At 38.8% G+C, this 20,378-nt stretch overlaps 1 protein-coding gene across 1 annotated transcript in view; it reads left to right on the forward strand.

Moving 5' to 3' along the window:
- Nucleotides 1-19,276, forward strand: part of emp2 (epithelial membrane protein 2) — a 32,501-nt gene extending 13,225 nt beyond the window's left edge. The window contains exons 2-5 of the mRNA XM_041206552.1: nucleotides 9,534-9,668; nucleotides 12,880-12,973; nucleotides 14,055-14,195; nucleotides 15,493-19,276. Coding sequence (XP_041062486.1) covers nucleotides 9,591-9,668; nucleotides 12,880-12,973; nucleotides 14,055-14,195; nucleotides 15,493-15,659 — 480 coding nt within the window. The 5' untranslated portion in view covers nucleotides 9,534-9,590 and the 3' untranslated portion in view covers nucleotides 15,660-19,276. The remainder of the gene's footprint in view (nucleotides 1-9,533; nucleotides 9,669-12,879; nucleotides 12,974-14,054; nucleotides 14,196-15,492) is intronic.
- Nucleotides 19,277-20,378: the final 1,102 nt, after the last annotated feature.

Consider the following 20,378-nt stretch of genomic DNA (forward strand, 5'->3'; position numbering starts at 1 on the left):
GGGTCTCTGAAGAATTGCAAGCCACAATGTCTGTCACTGTATGTAACTATGCACACTAAAAAGGAACAGATTTAGGGTTGACCCATTGCCCTTATTTAGGAAACCACTAGCTTTATCATTACTTTTAATTATCTGCCATCTTTTACCAACTTCCTAATCCAGCTGGATGGCAGTGCAGGGCAGGGGAAGCTGTGGGAGCTGGGCTTGAATTCTGATTTTGTTTTTGCAATGAATTTTATAAACTTGTATACTACTGCCCCTGCATTGTGAGATGATTTTATTTTAAAAATGTGTGGTATATATTTTAAGTATCCCTTACATTTAGAGGGAGGTTGTTCAGGGGTGGTGTCAGGAAGCACTTCTTGTACAAAGGTTAGTAGAATTTGGAACAGTCTACCCCCTACTGCCACCACCACCACCACCCAACCCCAGTGAGGTCAACGGAATATAAACAAAGCCTTGAAACTTCTAGGGTTTCAAAGTGAAAGTTGGAGTTAAGATACAGATTTTATTGAATGGCGGAAATGGCTTAAGAGGCTGGACGGCCTACTCCTGTTCCTATATTCTGCAGAACTTTCTGAATAATCTGCTCAAATTAAGTTGGCCAGACCAAAACCGAACAAGAGGCAACCCTAGAAATTGATGGATGTTGATGTAAATTAAGCTGAAACATAAGACTTTGTACAATTAAAATAATGAGTTAAGCAAACGCTATTGACAAGTTGTAACACGAAAAATAGTGAATTGGTGCAGTCCATCGAGCAGTAAACTTGCAGTTGGAGTTGAAACATGAAACTACTTAACTTGGGAAAGTCAGGAGAAGCTCTTTATACTTGCAGTGAACAACAGAAATGAACTGGTTAACTTTTCTAAATTTGCAGGAATTCCACAGTAAGATCCTAAATTAACCAGATTACACCTGCGGTCTGTCCGCAAGAATGACCCAAACCTCCCTGTCACTTGCCATTTCAACACCCCACCCTGCTCTCTTGCCCACATGTCTGTCCTTGGCTTGCTGCATTGTTCCAGTGAAGCCCAACGTAAACTGGAGGAACAACACCTCATCTTCCGACTAGGCACTTTACAGCCTTCCGGACTGAATATTGAATTCAACAACTTTAGGTCTTGACCTCCCTCCCCCATCCCCACTCCCCTTCTGTTTCTTCCCCCTTCCTTTTGTTTTTTTCCAATAAATTATATAATTTTTCTTTTTCCCTCCTATTTCCATTATTTTTAAATATTTTTAAATCTTTTATGCTCCCCCCACCCCCACTAGAGCTATACCTTGAGTGCCCTACCATCCATTCTTAATTAGCACATTCGTTTAGATAATATCACCAACTTCGATACCTATGTGTTCTTTTGTTCTGCCGTCTGTGACATCTTTTGATGATCTGCTTCTATCACTGCTTTTGCCTATAACCACACCACCCCCCTCCACTTCTCTCCCCCAACCTTAAACCAGCTTATATTTCAACCCTTCCTGGGATTCACCTAGTTCTGTCGAAGGGTCATGAGGACTCGAAACGTCAACTCTTCTCCGCCGATGCTGCCAGACCTGCTGAGTTTTTCCAGGTAATTCTGTTTTTGTTCTACAGTTAAGCATTGCTTTCAATAGTTGTTAACAGTAGATATAACAAAAATGTGGAAAACTTCCAACGATTCAAAAGGGTTAGCTTAACCTCATTCCAAACCAGCTTTTTCAATCGGGTTAATTGCAAGCTTTAATACTCCTGATGAAAGAGATGTAACGACTGACACCAGATACACTATAATAGTACTTTGAGGGTTAAAAGCAGATAGTTCTTCCCCCACCAGCACCACCTTCTCAAACCAAGAGTTCATTTTCTAGGATGTAAAGCTTTTGGATTTGGGACTGACTAACCCTAAATTACCACTTATTGCTGAGACAGTTGAGGCATTTCTTCATGTAGATAATTTGAAAGATTTATTTTTCATCTTGAGAATATGTTTTCCAGCATTTAGTGGCCTTTTTCCGTGTCTATCTGGCTGCCAGATTGCCTATGAGTCAGAATCTGCCGATGTATGGTATTTCAGATGTCACTGAATGAGTGGGCGCAGAGCTCTATTAAAATCTCATAAAACTCAAAACCCTTCTCCATGCCATTCTGTTGGATTTTAAATTGAACTGTTGTGTAAAATTAGATTTAATTACTATTCCAAGCACAAATCAAACATTGTGCTCTGTTCTACAGCAGCATATTTCTCATCTAACCCATTGAATGCTAAATTCTCTGAATGTGTTTTTCCTATCGTGCATTAAACTAACTTTTTAAAAAACCTATATATGTTCAAAAATTCTTTTCTTCTCAACTCCTGAAGTTGAGGTTTAGTTATGCAGATTGTGGTTGTCTTGAAACATGTGAAACCGAGGCAGTTAAATAGAGTTAAGATGCAGCTTAGCCAGGAGCTAATTGAATAGTGAAACAAGAGCGAGGGGTTGAATGGTCTCCTCTTCCTATCTCTGGTGCCTTGCCAAGTTGGGTTTTCATGAGCCTAGAAAGCTATTCAATTGAGGAACGCCTCCTAGCTAAGACAGGTTCTGTACTTATCCAATATCTGCACGTGCAATTTCCAGAGGACATTGGATAGAAATTGGGAGTGAAAACCATGGCTCACTTTTTCCTCCCCAACTTGACAGGTGACGAGGCTAATCGTGTATCCAAATTAAAATGAAGTAACTTGGTATGAATCAGGAATACACCTGCACCTTCTGCTCTGCACACAATACCTTTAGCAACTTGGACATTGAGGGAGCCAATATTTTTTTTAAGGTTCAAATAATAACTGGGGGAGGCAGAATTTCATAAATGCAGGGCATACAAGCACACTTCTGTTGCAGAATTTTTTCAATAAGAATTGTAGGTTCCTCAATTTGATGGCTGTTAGCAGCCATTGCAACTGATAGTAAAGCAAGGTAAATAATATGGAGCAAAAGTTCTCAAGGGTAAATAACATGGAGCAAATTGAGCACAGCTAATTTTGTGGCTTTTTGCAAGTGGATGGCAGTATAACAAGCACACTAAGCGAGCACTCTGTTACTGATTAACTTGGAATATATTTTCTGCTTTCTTTGGTCTCCTCCCTCCAACTGCAGATTCTAGTCTACCACGCCTTACCCTAGGCAATTGCAGCATTGAAAGAAAAATTGCAAGAAATCTTACTTTATCAGTAGCTGTGATACTCTCAAATTAACCATACCTATAGCTCCTTCACAGAGCCTGGTAAATGAGAATGCAGGAAGCAAAGAGTGCTTAGTTAACTTTAACAGAGATTCGGTCTCTAATTACCTGCACTGCCAAACTGCTGTATTATGGGTTTTATGTAAATTAACTTGTTTTCAAGTACTGTGGTTGGCTAACGGAGGATGGAATTAGTCTAAAGGTGTCTTGCACACAGGCCTAAATAACCAATCAGTTACATGCTGTTTGTCATTGCTGCCATTTGATGCTGTTAAATAATGAGAGATGGAATAGATACACTTGGTAACTGGATTGCTGCCACTGACATTGGAAAATACACCATGGTGCCTGTTGTCATCTTACACAATTAAATTTGCCCAAGATGGACCAATTTGGAACTTTTTTCATTCATCTCCATTTGGCCACTTCGGGTTGATTGAGATTTCAAAGCTGAGTTTTTGGCACTTGGCTAACATTATTTTTGCACCTGTTAAAGTGAATGGCAAGAAATAACATGAACAGGTAAGTGCAGAATCAGAAAACCTGGGTCCTGATGACTCCTCCAGGTCTGACCTGTAAGTGAAACCAGTGAACATATAGGTATCACTGGAATTGACATGCAGCTGTTTGCATTTCTGGATTCAGGATTCTAAGTCTTGTAATTCCAGGTTACCTGAAAGATAGAATTTGGATTCATATCTGGATTTCTAAGTTAGATTGATGTAGCTGGAAGCCCCATCAAACCTGTAATCTGAGACCTACGGCCTACTTGAACAGAAGTGTTGTGTGACAGCAACTTTCCCCTCAAGTGTCTGTATGTACATGTATATATTTCATAAATATAGGGCTAATCATTGAAATACCATTGTAGCGTAAATCCTGTAAACATGCAGTTCAATGTTTAGTTTGAAAATAAATTCTCTACTTGCCAGCTGTATTCTCACCCATTCCCCCACCATTTTGAAAATGTGAAGTTTTCACAATGGCATTGCAACAACATATTTTCACTGTGTGTCAGTATTTTTCCATGAGTTAAATATGCAAGCAATTATCATTATTGCACATTTTGCTGCACAGCACATGCCAACCACAGAGCCAAATTCACAGCCAAAGAACAGGGGGTTCATTTAGTGATTGAAGTGCTGGCAATGGATGTGTGTGTGTATCTGCAGCAGATTCCAGTTTTTCTCCTCCTACTGCCCAATTTCATAAAATTATTTTGTCAGTCCTAATTTATTGCATATAATGGAATTAATGATTTTCACGAAGTGGATTCAATTATCTGTGTGGTTATCAAGAAATACACCATTCACATCCAAGTTAAGTCAGTGATGTGATGCTGCTTGACTACTCAAGCAGGTGTTCATTCATATCCATCTGCTTTTTCTTCTGCCCACCCCATCCATAATACTCAGTCCATTCATCCAAGTATAATTCAACCATCTATCTCTTCATTACCATTCAGCTACTTTCATTAGAGTTTCTAAGGATGATGCTGTACCCCTCTGTATATTGAAATGCTTTGGTCACTAGCTAGGTGTGACTGACTACTAATGTAAAGTACTGTTTTTGCATCCAAGGTGCATTTATTCTTAGATTTGTAAATTTGTTTTCCTTAGCTGTTCCTCTTGTGCTATTCCTCTCCATTGAGTGATTGAAACAATCCAAATTGCTGACCCGCATTATAGTCAGTTGATGCACCCAAAGTATAAGATTTCCCTCAGTCAGATTATCCTGCGTTTGACCAATAGCCTGTCATGACCATTAGGACAGATGAAGCTGAGATTTTATGCAGTGTCCTACAGGTGTAACTTTGGAGGTGCCAATGCACAGATTTTGATGAATTCCTCAGCATGGAGGGTATTAGTTACATCTGATTTAACACAGCATACATGTGTGCAGTAGCATTTGCTTTGGCAAACACCAAACTGGTCATTTGTCCTGTATTTTTCTAGTGCTCCCTGCAGGATGAAAATTTTCTTCCCTTTTTGTTTTAAAAGACTCTCATTCCTCACAATTAGTAAGAATTTATTGCCTCAGTCCCCAAAACATCATCGTACTATTGAGGGACTTAAGCTGAATTACATGGCTAGGTGGAAGGAATTTGAATATTGAGAGTGACCACTGAAATACTGAATGCACATTGGGATATTTGGCTCAGGGCCATAAAGCGGATGTTGAAATAAATCTTTCAATTTGTGCCTTTTTGTTCCATTTTTAAATGGGATGTCGGGGTTATAATAAAGAACACTTGCGCATATTGAAGGAACATTTGGCACTGCAGTCGGAATGAGTCAGTTTGGTTCAGGTTTGTGCACCAAACCACACCCAGTGGTAGAAAAGGATCCATTAGCAAAGCATTCAACTATGGATCAGTTGAAACCTTGCTGGAATTTTCTTTACGCACATTACATTTAGAGCTTTGGCCAAATTGTCGGGTTTTTTTTTGAGGTGGTGGGATGGAGGGGGTGTGTGGTTTGGAGAAAGTGTACCTCCCAAACATTCTCTACCAAAAAAATGCAACCACACCGGAATTGTTACAAGTAGTGCAATGAATTCTTTCCTAGCAGTTTAGCGATAAAAAGCACCATTGTTCATATTAGTTGTGGCGGTGGGTGGGGAGATGGGGCGAGGAATTGCTGCCTCTGATTGGTCTCCCTTATGTTCTGAGGAGCCTTTTTTAAATTAAACTAAGCAAATAAACATTTGAGAGCAGTGGAAGGTGTGACAGCTCTGAATATTTGGGAACTAATCATATAACTATAATATAACTAACTTTCACTTCTAAGTGTGCAAGTAAGGTCTATACTTCAGTACATTAACTGAAATCTTTGGGCTTTGGAAGTACACTGGAACCCTGCTATAATGTGGTCTACCAAAGCATGGAACTCAGTATTATATGGGTCCCCAAAAATTTCATGTAAATTTTCATTTCAGAACATATTTCAGAAATTGCTGGTTCTATCATTTATGGAGCATTTATACTTCAACAATGGGGTGCCAGCCTTGTGACTAAATAAGGCACCAGCTTTGTCCTGTATTTTTCTAGTGCTCCCTGCAGGATGAAAATTTTCTTCCCTTTTTGTTTTAAAAGACTCTCATTCCTCACAATTAGTAAGAATTTATTGCCTCAGTCCCCAAAACATCATCGTACTATTGAGGGACTTAAGCTGAATTACATGGCTAGGTGGAAGGAATTTGAATATTGAGAGTGACCACTGAAATTTTGTATAAATGCTAGTCAAACATGCACTGACACCAATACAACGATCAATGCAAAATCACGTGTACTGAATCATGATAGTTGAGAAGCTGAAAATCAGCACCCACTTCAAGGAAGATGCTACCCAAGCATCCATTCCCCAGAGAATGGGGATTGCTGAATCAACCCTTTGTGGGTGGCTTAAAGACAAAAGAGTAGTTGAGAAGTGAAAAAAAACAAAAAAACTGCGGATGCTGGAAATCCAAAACAAAAACAGAATTACCTGGAAAAACTCAGCAGGTCTGGCAGCATCGGCGGAGAAGAAAAGAGTTGACGTTTCGAGTCCTCATGACCCTTCGACAGAACTTGAGTTCGAGTCCAGGAAAGAGCTGAAATATAAGCTGGTTATTTCAGCTCTTTCCTGGACTCGAACTCAAGTTCTGTCGAAGGGTCATGAGGACTCGAAACGTCAACTCTTTTCTTCTCCGCCGATGCTGCCAGACCTGCTGAGTTTTTCCAGGTAATTCTGTTTTTGATTTAGTTGAGAAGTGTCTCAATGGGGATGAACAAAAGTGTCCAAGGAGGAAAGAACTGCCAACAAAACACCTGACAAAGTTGTGTACATGTTGTTCACCCAGCAGAGAGCTGAGGGCGTTTCTATATCCAGTTGTGTTATTCAAGCTCGGGTTAAGAAGCTTCACTACCAAATCAATGGGAATAGCTATGGCCAGTAGCGTTCGGAGCAAGCAAAAGATGATCAGGAAAGAACTAATTCAAAAGAACGTGGACGATAAGGACAAAATGACAAGTTGCCTGAAGAAACTCGACATTGTATTTTATTTATTCGTTCATGAGATGTGGGCATCACTGGCTAGGCCAGCAGTTATTGCCCATCACTAATTACCCTTGTTCAGAGGGCATTTAAGAGTCAACCACATGGCTGTGGGTCTGAAGTCACATGTAGGCCAGATCAGATAATGACAGCACATTTCCTCCCTTAAAAGACATTTGTGAACCAGATGGGCTTTTACAGCAATCAATACATGAAAGAGGGAATTTACACGTGCTGCCATGCTTAGCAAGAAGTTGTCATCAACTGCATCAAAAATTCCTGGAAACCTGCCCTGGGTGCAGCAAAATGGAAACCAATAGCAATGACATGGAGGGTTTTGAAAGCTTCACTGAAGAAGAAATACTTGAAAGTGAGAAAAGAGTTGTGGACTATGATGGATTCAGTACCCACAATCTAAACAATGCCAGGATTGTACTTGGAGCCAAATTAGATACTGATGGCATTAACGCGTGGCTGAATATTGATGTCCTAGACGATACCAGTGAGAAAGTGACATTCGTACCTTGTCATGTCATTACTTCTTCTGTGCTGCATTTTCTATCTAATTAATCCTACACCTCCGTTCTTTCCTAAGAATCTTGCAATTTTATAGCTTAACAAGATAACCAGTCAACTTGAGTTCCCATTTAATAAGCACTCAATTGAAACAGTTTGCAAAGCTTTTTTATAGCTCAAAGGTGAAATTGGAAAAAATAATAGGATCTTATTATTTGGCGGTAAACTGCTGTAGTCATTCTGGGTGGGAGGATGGAATTCCTATGAGAAAGATGAGGAACATTCATGCTGTTCTATACTATGGCAAGAATTTGTGGAAACTATAATGAATCAGACTACAGAAAACAGTGCCCACTATTTAATAAGGGACAAAGCCACGTACTACAAAGGCTTCAAACACACATGATTAACAGAGGATCTTGGACTTTTGGCAGTCAACTGTCAGTGCTGAGATTTAACCCCTCACCTATAGCTGGAAGGAGAAGTGCAACCAACATCAGTAACTTGATTTCAAGTTGATTGTAGCCATACTGCTATTTTGTAGCCGCTTGTTTCTGGCCCCTTCTGAGCACTAGTGATTGGGGCTTACCACCCCCACTTGTGGTAAGGGCTGGGACAACAGCATTATAAACTCTGCTGTTTCTCCATTTTGTGGAAGTGCTAACTTGGTTTGCAATGTAATGTATATTCAGTCAAAAACTGTCTAAGGATCAGAATTCCTATGAACTCCATAAAGAAAACAGCCGATTTTACCCCCTATTTAGAAATACAATCTAAACCAACAAAAAGTGCTTTTAAAAATGGTCTATTGAATTAAATCATTTCAATATTTGTTTTCACCTATCTAAGCAACATTTTTCTCTCTCTCTCCTTTTGGCAACCTGTTCAGTTCATTTCATTTATATTCATTACCATGATGTCAAAATCCTCCATTCACTATAACAACATATTGGAGGAGTACTATTAACTATATTTACTATCGTTGACTATATTAAAATAACTCAAGAATAAATTGTTTCTAATTAAGATGTTGTATTTAGATGAGAACAATACTTAAGGGAGTAAGAAGTTCCCCTACAAAATTGGGAAAATTTTGTGCTGTTCCTGATGAATAATTTTCAGCTTTGTAAGTGAATCCTACCATATTGGGCCTCTTAGATGGCAACTTCCTGGTGGACTAATGGGAGATCTATAGGTAACATCAATGCTGACTGGAAACTGACATCCTTCCCAATTCTTGATGCTAATTCTAGTGCTGGACAATAATTCTGAAGTTCAAAACTAGGCTCTGCTCAAGTAATGAAGATTGGGAAGGTTGCTAATCACTGCATAGCTGTAAGATGCAGGAATGTTTGATATGTCATTGACTCTTCTGATCAGAAACTATGAAGTAAGATTGATTAAATCATTAGTTTTTATTTTGAAACCAGCAGAGAATTGAGTCCTTTAATAATAAAATATCAGCTTGTTCTAGATGCTGGCACACTCACACTTGCTATAGAACTTTGCAAAACCACTGTACAGCATTAATTTTTGAGTTTAATCAGGCAGGAACTGACTATATATTTAAAAACTGCCAAACAGGCACTTTAAATGGGAAAACATTTGAAATAGATGGTTTTGCCAGATGTCCCTGGCTCCGAAGTTAACTGTTCTTTCCACAACATTTTTTCCGTGAAATGTGCAAGCATATCATTTTATCAGTGTACCACACAGTCTGTCCTTTATGTGCAACAGTGAAATATGTATGAAAAAATAATTTGTATTTTTACTTTTGCAGCAAACCCTGGTAGTTTGGAAAATTTCAGTCTGAGACACGTATAAGCACTTTATCGTGATGCTCGTGCTTCTGGGATTTATTCTTGTCTTTCATGTTGCAACAGCAGCCCTGCTGTTCATCGCCACAATAGATAATGTGAGTAGATTATGTTGAGTGCTGAGATTTGTGTGAGTACAGAGAGTATAAATTACCAGATTTTTGGCAAATTAGGGATAAAAAAAACCAAGTTATTATAATGTGATTCTTTATAATGGGGTTTATATTTTGTGGGTGCTTACAGCACAGATGAAGGCAGCTGCACCATGGTTGAAGTTCCCTAAAAGGGAAGCATTATTGAGTTGGTTTGACTTCCAAAATGCAAGAATAGCTATTTATTTATAAAATGTCTTAACATTGAAGTCCCTTGAGTCAGTTTTCTGAGGCTTAAAGAAAACAAATGAATGTTAAGCAAAGAAATATTAGGAGGGGTGATTGAATGCTTGATTATATTTCACCTATCGGTGGCTGTATCAGATGGATTAGTTCAGTTCAGCTATTGAAAATATTGCCAAATCATCTTGCCTTTGTAATGAGTACAGTGGTCTGCATATATATTTTACATATGGTTACTGTATATTTTAAAGTGCGTAGATTTTAGTAGCATGCCATTTATGTTCTCTTAACAAGGAAATAGGTAGCTCATTAAGTGTTTGAGAGTCAATTTAAATTAATGCTCATTTGCTCCTACATGCCAACTGTTGCCATTTTACGCTGAAGTATTTTTGGAGGTCTGTTTAGTATGTAACATTTGCTGACCGGTTAATAACAACTGGGCCCCTCTTCCTTCAGTGTCACTCCTCTTCAAATGCTCCACTTCCCTACCCTGCCCAAAACCCACCCATGCTGTTGATGGAAGACTTCTGGCTGCTGTAGCTGGGAATTCTCATGAGGACAGCAGTTCCTGCTTATAGTAAAGACTGGTTGGGATTTTTTTCATTTGCTAACAGGGGCTCTGGGAGTGAGGAGAAAGGGGGAGAGCAACAGGGAAATGAGCAGTAGCGAAGTAAGGAAAGGTAGGGGAAATTGCAGGTGGTGCTTTGGGTTGGGGTAGGAAGTGCAATGGAAGAGTGTTGTCATTGACTAAGGGGGAAGGAGAAGAGAGAGAAACGAGTACTAGAATGCTAACTTTCACTGGGTTGTTGAAAGAGGAATGCTATTACTTCCTCTTGTTCAACATAAACTCAAAATATCTGCTCTTGTGTGTCCTCTCATCCTTGCCAAAGTCTTTTGAGGTTGTAGTTTAGCTGCTGGCAGTGTAATACTTTTGATTTCTCATTTTTAGTTAGCTAATGAACTGGGTGATCAGATTAAATTTTTGACACAAGTTCAGTCTGAGGCGGATACACCTTTTTAGCTGCATCTGAGGAATTTGTCCTACATTCATATGTTCATTGAAACCCATGTGTTTTTCAATGTCACTGTGTGATGTGAGCTGTTTGATCATTGACCATCCATAGACCATTCTTCTGTTTTATCTCTTGTGCTTTTTTTTCTAACCTGTAAATTCCCCTTTGTGCTGTACCATCCCAAAATGGGAGCAACACTGAAGCCAAGGGTCCTTCTCAGAGAGAACAGCACCAGTCAGCAGCCAATTCTAGAGTGGAATGAACAAATCAAGGGGCAGAATTTTCTGATCGGCACGAGGGGGCGGGCTTATAAATTTAATAATTTTTATTAAAATTCATTGACATGTCCCAGCTTATGTGACACTGTCAAATGAGGGGATATGTCTGAATAATTTTTATTCTTTAGTTCAAGTTTTCACAATCAGATTAATCTCCCTGAGGCAGCTCCGTCCCTCAGGGAGATTCCTGTGCTCTTTTGCACGCAAGCTCCGACTCTCCCTCCTCCCCGCACAGGGAGCACATCACGCTGGGCGGGCCTTAATAGGCCCACTCACATAAAATGGCGGCATGCAGCTGATCGTGGGCCGTGATAGGCTGCACGGCCACAACTGCCTAGCCTGCATGGCCGGGAGAAAATTCTCCGCAAGGAAACAAATTGTCATGGTTGATGTGATGCTTGGTGTGGTGAGAATGAATAAGCAGGCTCTGTCCATTAAGAGGCGTTAAAAGTATCTAATCTGATGTTGCCGTGTTTACAAAAATGGAATTTTCACCAAATTCATTCAATTTATCAAGCAAGCCTATCTGTGCCGTTAAATATGGATATGTCAAGTAATTGAGGAAAACTTGGTTATATGAAAGAGTGAAATATTCTTCCCATTTGGTGAAGAAAAGGAACAGAGATTTGGCATTACTACCTTCAAAAACAAAGGAGAAATTAGACATTTTTGTAAATGGTTATTGAAATAGAATGTTTTAATCAAAGTGACCCATGATTATATCCTGCCATTTCTGCTTTAAAAGACAAGAAAGGGCAGATAATCATTAGAGAGCTGGGGGTACTGAGCTAACAGCAGTACTGGCATGATGGATGAATGGTCTTATTTTATGCTGTTAATGCTAGGATCCTTGGTAAGAAATTTTAATGGTATCTTCCTATAAGACCAATTTGCATTATGGAACAAAAATAATTGAGGCTGCCTTTAACCTGCAGGTTAGATGATATATAATTCATTGTCTCTAATATGGAATTACTCAAAGCAGAAAATAACAGTGAACGGTTGTTCTTCAGACTGGAGGGGAGTATAAAATGGTGTTTCCCCAAGCTCCAATGATATAAACTGCTAATTGTTTTGAGATATTAATGACCTGGACTGGCATTCAAAGGACAAAATTTCAAAGTGCTAGATGAAATGGAGCTTGAAAATGTAATAAATAAGGAGAACAGTGGCAGATTCCAGAAGAAGTGTCAGTGACCAAAGGGGACAGGTTCAAGGTGATTGGCATAAGGACCAGGAATGACATGAGGAAACATTCTTTGAACAGCAAATTGTTGTGATCTGAAATGCATTGCTTGAAAGGTTGGTGGAAGTAGATTCAATAGTAGCATTCAGATAATTAGATAACTACTTGAGACAGGGCTTTGAGGAAGGAGTAGGGGATTGTGCTTAGTTGGACAGCTTTACCAAAGAGCCACCCTGGGCGTGCTGGCTGAAATGGCCTCAGTCTGTGCTGGTTCATTCTATGGTTCTAGACTGACCTAAAAACAAAGCTCATGGTGTTTTTGAAATTAACACCCCCCCCCCCCACTTTTGTTTAAACCCTAACTTGCCTTTTTTTAAATGGGAGAAGAGAAATTTTAGGTGTCCCACTTCCAAAATGCAAGAAATGTGTGAAGGAAGAAATGCTTTTAACCCATATTCTAGTCATTTAATTTTCCAACATGTATTATATTTTTGTAGGCCTGGTGGAAAATTGGTAGCAGCAGCACTGATATATGGCAGGCCTGCTACTCCAATGGATCTGACTGTAACAAAAACATTGAGGATTATGGAGGTAAATATTTGTACTAATCATATAGTCTTAGACCCACATTGAATTAATTCAGAGCATTGGTGTTGGCTCTCCCCCATCCCACTCCACCCTACCTCACCACCTATCCCAAAAGCATTGTTGGGGTATGGGTTTCACTGGTGTTAGTTGCCTTCTGGTATCTTGCTCAAATGGTGTATGAGCCTAGATGTTTGAGGGGCCAGAAATGCACAATCAATCTCTGCTGCTGTAACAGTAGTAGAGAGGGACATATCTGCATCTGCTGGACATTTGTGCCCGACCCCTTTACAATTCCTGGGGTGAGGAAATTTAACATAGGTAGGTGCTTGCACCAGTAGCTGCCCAGCTCAGGAGCAGCTAAGGACCAATACTGGCAGCTCCAGCTAAATATTGAAATGAGAAGTAAAAATGGGTCTTTTAGATGACTGCTTATAGCATATGATTACTTTGGAACTGCTAAGTAAAACGGAATTTCCCATTGTGCTGGGCTGTATTTAAAATGCACACCTGCTTGTCTTCAGTTCCCACCCAAAAACTATGTTCCCTGGCTTGTCTCTTTGCCTGGCAACTTGCTGTGACTGAACCAGACTGCTAGCAAGGTACTTGACTGAGTTGCTGACCACACACACCCAATCACGAAGACTACCTTCACAATGCAGTCCAAATCTGCCCATGCCTCAGCTCACTTGCTGTTGAAACCCTCATTTATATCTTTTGTTTTCTCTAGATTTGAATCTTTCAATGCTCTCCTTGCTGGCACAGCCCCACCTTCCAACTCGGGGATGATGCACAGCATGGACTCTCAGAAGTGCTAGGAAAGAGAAAAATAAGCAATTTTTTTTGCAATAACTTAGTGTTCGTTGTTTTATTTGTGTAATAGTTTTGGTATTTTTCTTTTTGCCAACTTGTTGATGTAAAAAAAAACACCCTATAATATTTTTAAAACTGCCAAACTTCTGAAAAAATGTAATGGAGTAAGTAATGCGAATTTTTTTAAAAATCCAGTGTTAAATTTGCTTTTGCAGTCTTTTTAAAAATTTGGCGAAAGTTAATCTCCTTAGCCATCTTTGTTTCTGTTCTGCAGACTGCATCAAGGCAATCCAGGCGACAATGTGTCTGTCGGTGATCTTTTGCTGCATTTCATTCATTGTGTTTGTTGTCCAACTGTTCCGACTACAGAAGGGACAAAGGTTTTTCATTGCTGGAAGTCTGCAACTGCTTTCTAGTAAGTCTACTCAAGTGTAAATGCAACAAAAGTTCTTGTGTCCTAATCTCTCTTTAAACCCTTCCAGCCCTGCTTGCACTGCCAAGATCATCCTGGCTCAAGGCACAAAAATTGATCATATTTTATCCCTGCTTGTTCTCCTCAACTTCTTTGGCATGGTGGAACATGATGTATTCCCCATTGTCCAACATTATGTAGCCTTTGTGTGGTTCCACTCTTGCCTATCCGAATACAGCCACTGCATTATTCCGGCATCTTTTCCTCTTACCTCTACAAATTCACCACCTCCAGTTTTCCAAGGATATGTGGCTCATTGGTGACATAATTTGCAATCTTGGGTTCAGCTTTCAGCTGTATGCTAATTACCCATAGTGGTGCCTTTCTATCACTTTCCTGATCCCCATTCCTATCAGCCAGTCTAACAGCACATCATTTCCTCCAGCTGAACATCAGTTCATCTGTTTTAGTCACATCATGAATCCTATTCCTTAGCAGCTAGGCTGTGCAAACCATGATGTCCTGCTTGATTCGAATTAAGTCCAATATCACAAACTATCCTTTAGCAAGTTTGCTTTCTTCTACTTGTGTACCATTGTTTGCCTCTCCTGTTGACACTGACATCTGCTGGGGTAGTGGGGAGAGGAGAGAAGCCAGAAAAGTATTCTGCTCAGCCTCTCCACCAACATCCCAACATCCCCCACCCCCACAAAAAAAAACACTTAACATGGTCCTGGATTCCCAGGATTTAGGCTCTGGTGACTGCTAGTAGTCATTGCAGCTTCTGGTGCTGCTGGGATTAGAGAGTTGCCAGCTGAAGAAATTGGCTGGTAGCACTGGGGTGGGACTTCCTCTGTACTGAGGGGTGGAAGTACTGCCTCCAGCAAATTAACACTCAGAGCATTATATGGCTGCCACTGATACCGGTAACCTTGCAATGTGTCTGCCGCCAACTTCTCGATTGGCGGGAAGGGAAACTCCACCATTCAAAATCCTGGCCTTGGTGTTTGTCACTATGTTGAAATAATACCATCATGTAGCAACAATGTAGTAGCGCTTAAAATGCACCATTATGTCATTTGCTATCCTAAAAAAAATCTAGAAAGAAAATTACAAACTCCATCTGAACCTCAAAACTGGAGTTTATAGTAAACAATTGTTTGGCATCAACTGAATCCTTTGAGATAAACAATGTGAGTTATAGTACTCTTAAATACTGAGAACGGTTTCTTTTGAGTTCAGTTCTGTGTTGGACAATGAATTATACTAAAAACTGATCTTTCAATTTTCTTTTTTGCAGGTCTCAGTGTAATGATTGCAGCTTCCATTTATACAAGCCAGGAAGCAAACTTCCATAAAAATATGCCTTCAGGAGAATACGGATACTCTTATATTCTAGCTTGGATCTCTTTTGCTTTTACTCTGATCAGTGGTGTGATGTACATTGTTTTACGAAAACGTAAATAAAAGATCTAAATCCTTCTGTATGCATCACTGCAGAAAAATGGTTTCTGAATGAATAGCTTCAATCTTCTGCACAGTGACTGTCACATGAAGCAAAAATATCATACAATAGTTAATTTTACACTTTATGAAGCCTTTCTTGCAATTTCTTTAAAGCCAGTTTGGTGCAGTTTTTACAAAAAATATTCACATTTGTCTACATTAAGGTACAATTTTTTTGTTGTCAAATGATGAGCACTTTTTTTGTATTATCCTACAGCTATTCAGCTTGTCTGTTCATGTTCACAGAGCAGGTGGTTTAAGCACTTCAATCTCCACCAAAATGAGCTGTGTTTAGTTCATGAGATGCTTTTTAAACTGGCGACTTTATTCTCCATCTCAGATGAAGCCTTTCCCAAAGTCAGCTTATTTTATCTATGATTCAGAGTTTAATTTTCCAAAACATTATTTTGCATATACAAATTGAAACTATATATCAAAATCATTTAGGTTAAAATATTCTGAAAAGTGGCAGTAAGTCTTAATATGGTCCTTTATCCAGAGAAGTACATTATTGATGTTTGTCTATAAGCCAGAGAACGGTACCATAGTGTCCACTGCGAAGCCATATTTTCTTCAATGCTGCATTAATAATGTAGCTGTGTTGTAACAATGTATTCAGATGAAACAACTAATACTTTGTACAGTTAGTGAATTGTGTGAATTTGGTTTAAATTATCCAAACCAAGAATAATTTAAAAAAAAATACAATTTTAAGGTACATTTTTAAAAAATTCATTTTTGGAAGCTCATAACTTGTGTAGTACCAAGCCTATATATGTCAGGAGCAGCATATTCTTTACCATGTCACTGAATCTAACATGTAAATATACCCACCTTAGTTGGTGGCATTGGGTGTCAGGGAACTGAAGGTGTTGGGTTTCAAAAAATTCAAAATTCAGATTCAAATAGGATCCAAGTTTTTGATTAGATATAATTTGCAAGATTTTCAATAATTTTCTATCGGTCAAGTACATGGATATAATTACACTGATATATCAGAGAATCGAGAGTGAAATCATTAGCCCCCATAAATTATTAAATTTATCTTTTTAAATATGGTCTAGTCTTGAAAGCAAAATCTAAAACAAATGCTTATTAGTCTCCAATGATGTCAGGGCTTGTTCATATATTTTATTTATTAACATAATATAAACCATCTAAAGTGTAAACTGCTGGAAACGGGCATGATTTCCTGAGTACTTTTTCATTCTAAAGCAGAGCAGCTGCTAACTGATAAAATAATAGGTTTGTTTCAGATCAAACTGATATTTTTGGCTTGATACAAGCACAAGTAGGTGCCCCTTTCTTGCAAGCACCACCAGAATTTTTTTTTATATATTGCCCTTCTGAGATTCATGCCACCAAACTAATTAAAAGCTTCATGTTCTTGCTGTGCTGATGTGGTTGGCAATCTGAGACTCGACTCTTGATCTTTTTGAGCTCGGGTGAAACTTTGTTTTATGTACTTACCTACTGAAAATCATGTCTCCAGCATTACCTAATTCTCAGTCATAGATTTTCTGCCACTAGATGTCACTTAACTATAGTGTAAAATTTATAAGATTACTGATCAGACTTCTTCAAATCCATCATTGCGAATGAAGTACTGAAACTCTGCCAGCACAGTTTTTCCCTATTTTTGAACTAAAGCAAAGAGATTTTCCCAGAAACTAAGAAATTCTTGACTTGAGAAAATTACTACCTTTGCTTTTGTAGGAAGCAGAAAACACTGTTGAGAAATACTTGAATTCAGCATTTGAGAGTTTGTCAAGTTCATTTTGCTAGGTTTTTTCCCCATCAGAAGCACATTGTGATTGCAAAGGCTCTTAAGTCTAAATAAGAGAACTAATTTCACCTTGTTAGATTACACTCAAGATGTTGATATTTTTTCCTGTACCTATTTGATAATTAGAGAGCAAGCATCAACATAACAGAAAACAAGATAATTGCACTGAAACTTAGCATTCAACTTCCAGGCAAAGGTGTGTGTTTTATCTCTCAAAAGACTTTTAGCCCAGAAGTGAATTTTACTTCGAGATATCAAATTTTAACTTTTAAATAAACCCATTAGCTTGCACATAGGAAATGCCACTACAGGTTCAACTCAAGAACTGTGACTGCCAATGCAATACTGTAGAATGGTTGAGACATATGCTAGTGACTTCTAGTGGCAGCAGGATGGTACTGTCAAATGACTTGTTAATAAATAGCTTGGTATTTCTGATTTTCTTAAATCTACTGCCTAGCAAAATGTGGTTTTATATTGTTTTGCAAGCGTTAATAGTTATAGCGACCAACCATTTGCTTCCTTTCATATAAAATATTGCGGGGGGGGGGTACATCTTTTTCAGTATGTGACCAATGGAAACAGGGAAATTGGTAAATTATTTACTGTTGTACAGTTAAATAAGGTCAGGGAAGGCACCACAGACTTTCATAAAGAAGGATCAAATATAAAAAAATGGTCTATCTTGCAAGTGGATTTCATTGCATAAGCAATGAAGTAGGAGTACAAAATAAAAACAAAAATAAAAATACCTGGAAAAACTCAGCAGGTCTGACAGCAACTGCAGAGAGGAATACAGTAGGAGTACAAGTGTTTTTCTGCTAATCAGTCACTATTTAATGACATTTACACAGGCTCCAAACAAAATTTGAAAAGTTCCACTTGCAAGAGATTTTACCCAGGTGGTGTTTCTTCAGAGCTTAGAACCAAAGATGATATAATACTCAGCTAGCATTGAAGCTGGCCTTTTTCCATTATTTTATCTTAAGGTATTGTTTTTTATAACCAAAATGTATTTATTGCATGCCAACTCATTGTTAATGCTTTTTAATCTAACCCAGTGAAGTATTCTATCATTTGATACCTGGTTTATAATAAATATAGTTTTATCTAATGCAATGTCATACGGTACGTTATCCTTTCTCTGCCTAAATCATCAGCCACAGACGGGAATCAAAACTATTGAGGATTAGAGAGGGTGAGACATTACATTTTTCTAAGTACATTTGTGGTTTAATGAACACACTGCATGCATTTTAATGACTAACATTTGGCCATTGCCCCTAGGTCAAGTTAGTTTCTGCCATTTAATTTATATTTAACACACCTTGATTTGAATCTACATCCAGACAAATCTGATTCTTACAGTGGAAATAATCATATGCTTGTCAACTTTATCAGATGAAATATTCCAGTATAAAAATTAGATGAAATCATGATCTCATCTATAGACCACCAGTGCAACTATCCTTAAGTAAATTTATGGTCATCCAGGATCCTATTTCTTAACTGGTAAATTAGGAGGTTAACATGAGCTTCATTTAGGGATTTATTCCTTTGGATGTTATCTACAATATTGATTAATTTTTAGTCACATTTAGAAAATACTGTAAACTCTTCTATTGATAAATGCTTTTGGCACTACCTGGTCTCTTTCTCCTGGCATTTTTGTTTAGTTTTGATCTCATGATTCAACATCTGTGTAATAAGGGCTGTGTGTAATGAAATCTAAAATATAAGAAATGATTAATTCTGTATTTTGTATTATGTAATAAAGTACCTACCTAGCAAATCATTGACAGGATTGTGTTTATATGTAAGGGTCTGAAATGTTTAGACAGTAAACAGTGAAACACACCCAGCTTGTCTGTATGCCAATCCTCTCAACACTAATGGTCAAAAGACTTATTCAACATCCAATACATCAGCATTTGTATAGTTAATCATCTGCAGTCAAAGGAAGCACATCAGAATTCAGCCTACAGCCAAGAACATACATGTTTTGGGTACATTACAAACAGTGCATACATTTATTTTAATTGGCTCTGAAGTGCTGTGGACATTCTGACATTGCAAAATGCAAGTCTAGTCTTATGGTCTGCAATTCGTATGCAAATGATGTGCAGGCCTTATTGTAGAAAATACAGGGTAGAGCAACTACACAAACACACAGCATAATAGACACCTGAATTTTGGGACAAGCTCTCTTCCTATATCCCTGAAAGTTTTTGTCCAATTCCCTTTTAAAAGCTACCATTGGAGACAGTGTAAACAGCTGAGAATGGCAAATGAGGCCTTTTCTCCGGGGGGGGGGGGGGGGGGGGGGGGGTCCTGCCTCTTTCCCATCAGACAGCTAGAGGTTATGTTGCCTTTGACAGCAGGATGATTGAATATATACACATACCAGGTGCACATTAATATTGATCAATGGGATAGGATTGGCATGCAATGGGAAATACAGCAACTGTGTGATTATACTGACTTGATGGCTGGTGCAGTTAAGTTTCTGGTCAGTGGTAACCCCCCCAAACCATCCCCAGATATTGATGCTTAAGGTTGGGAAGCTGGTTGGATTTTGGAGGAGATGTTCATTACCTGACATTTGGCCCCAGAACTGGTGCCAGTGACCCATGAAAGAGGAACTCTCTTTCCTCCACCAGTCCTTTAGCCAGGTGTCACAAACATACATATGAGTTAGGGGTAGGCCACTCAATAAGCTCATGGTTGATTTGATTGTAGCCTCAGCTCCACTTTCTTTCCTACCCCTGTATCCTTCCATTATAAGGTCAGAAGTGGGGATGTTGAGCACCATTCACAACTCCTCATACTGAAGCAGTCCATGTCCAAATGCAGCAAGACGTGGACAATATTCAGGCTTGGGCTGACAAGTAGCA

Source organism: Carcharodon carcharias, chromosome 15 (assembly GCF_017639515.1).
Source record: "Carcharodon carcharias isolate sCarCar2 chromosome 15, sCarCar2.pri, whole genome shotgun sequence".
Classification (NCBI taxonomy): domain Eukaryota; kingdom Metazoa; phylum Chordata; class Chondrichthyes; order Lamniformes; family Lamnidae; genus Carcharodon; species Carcharodon carcharias.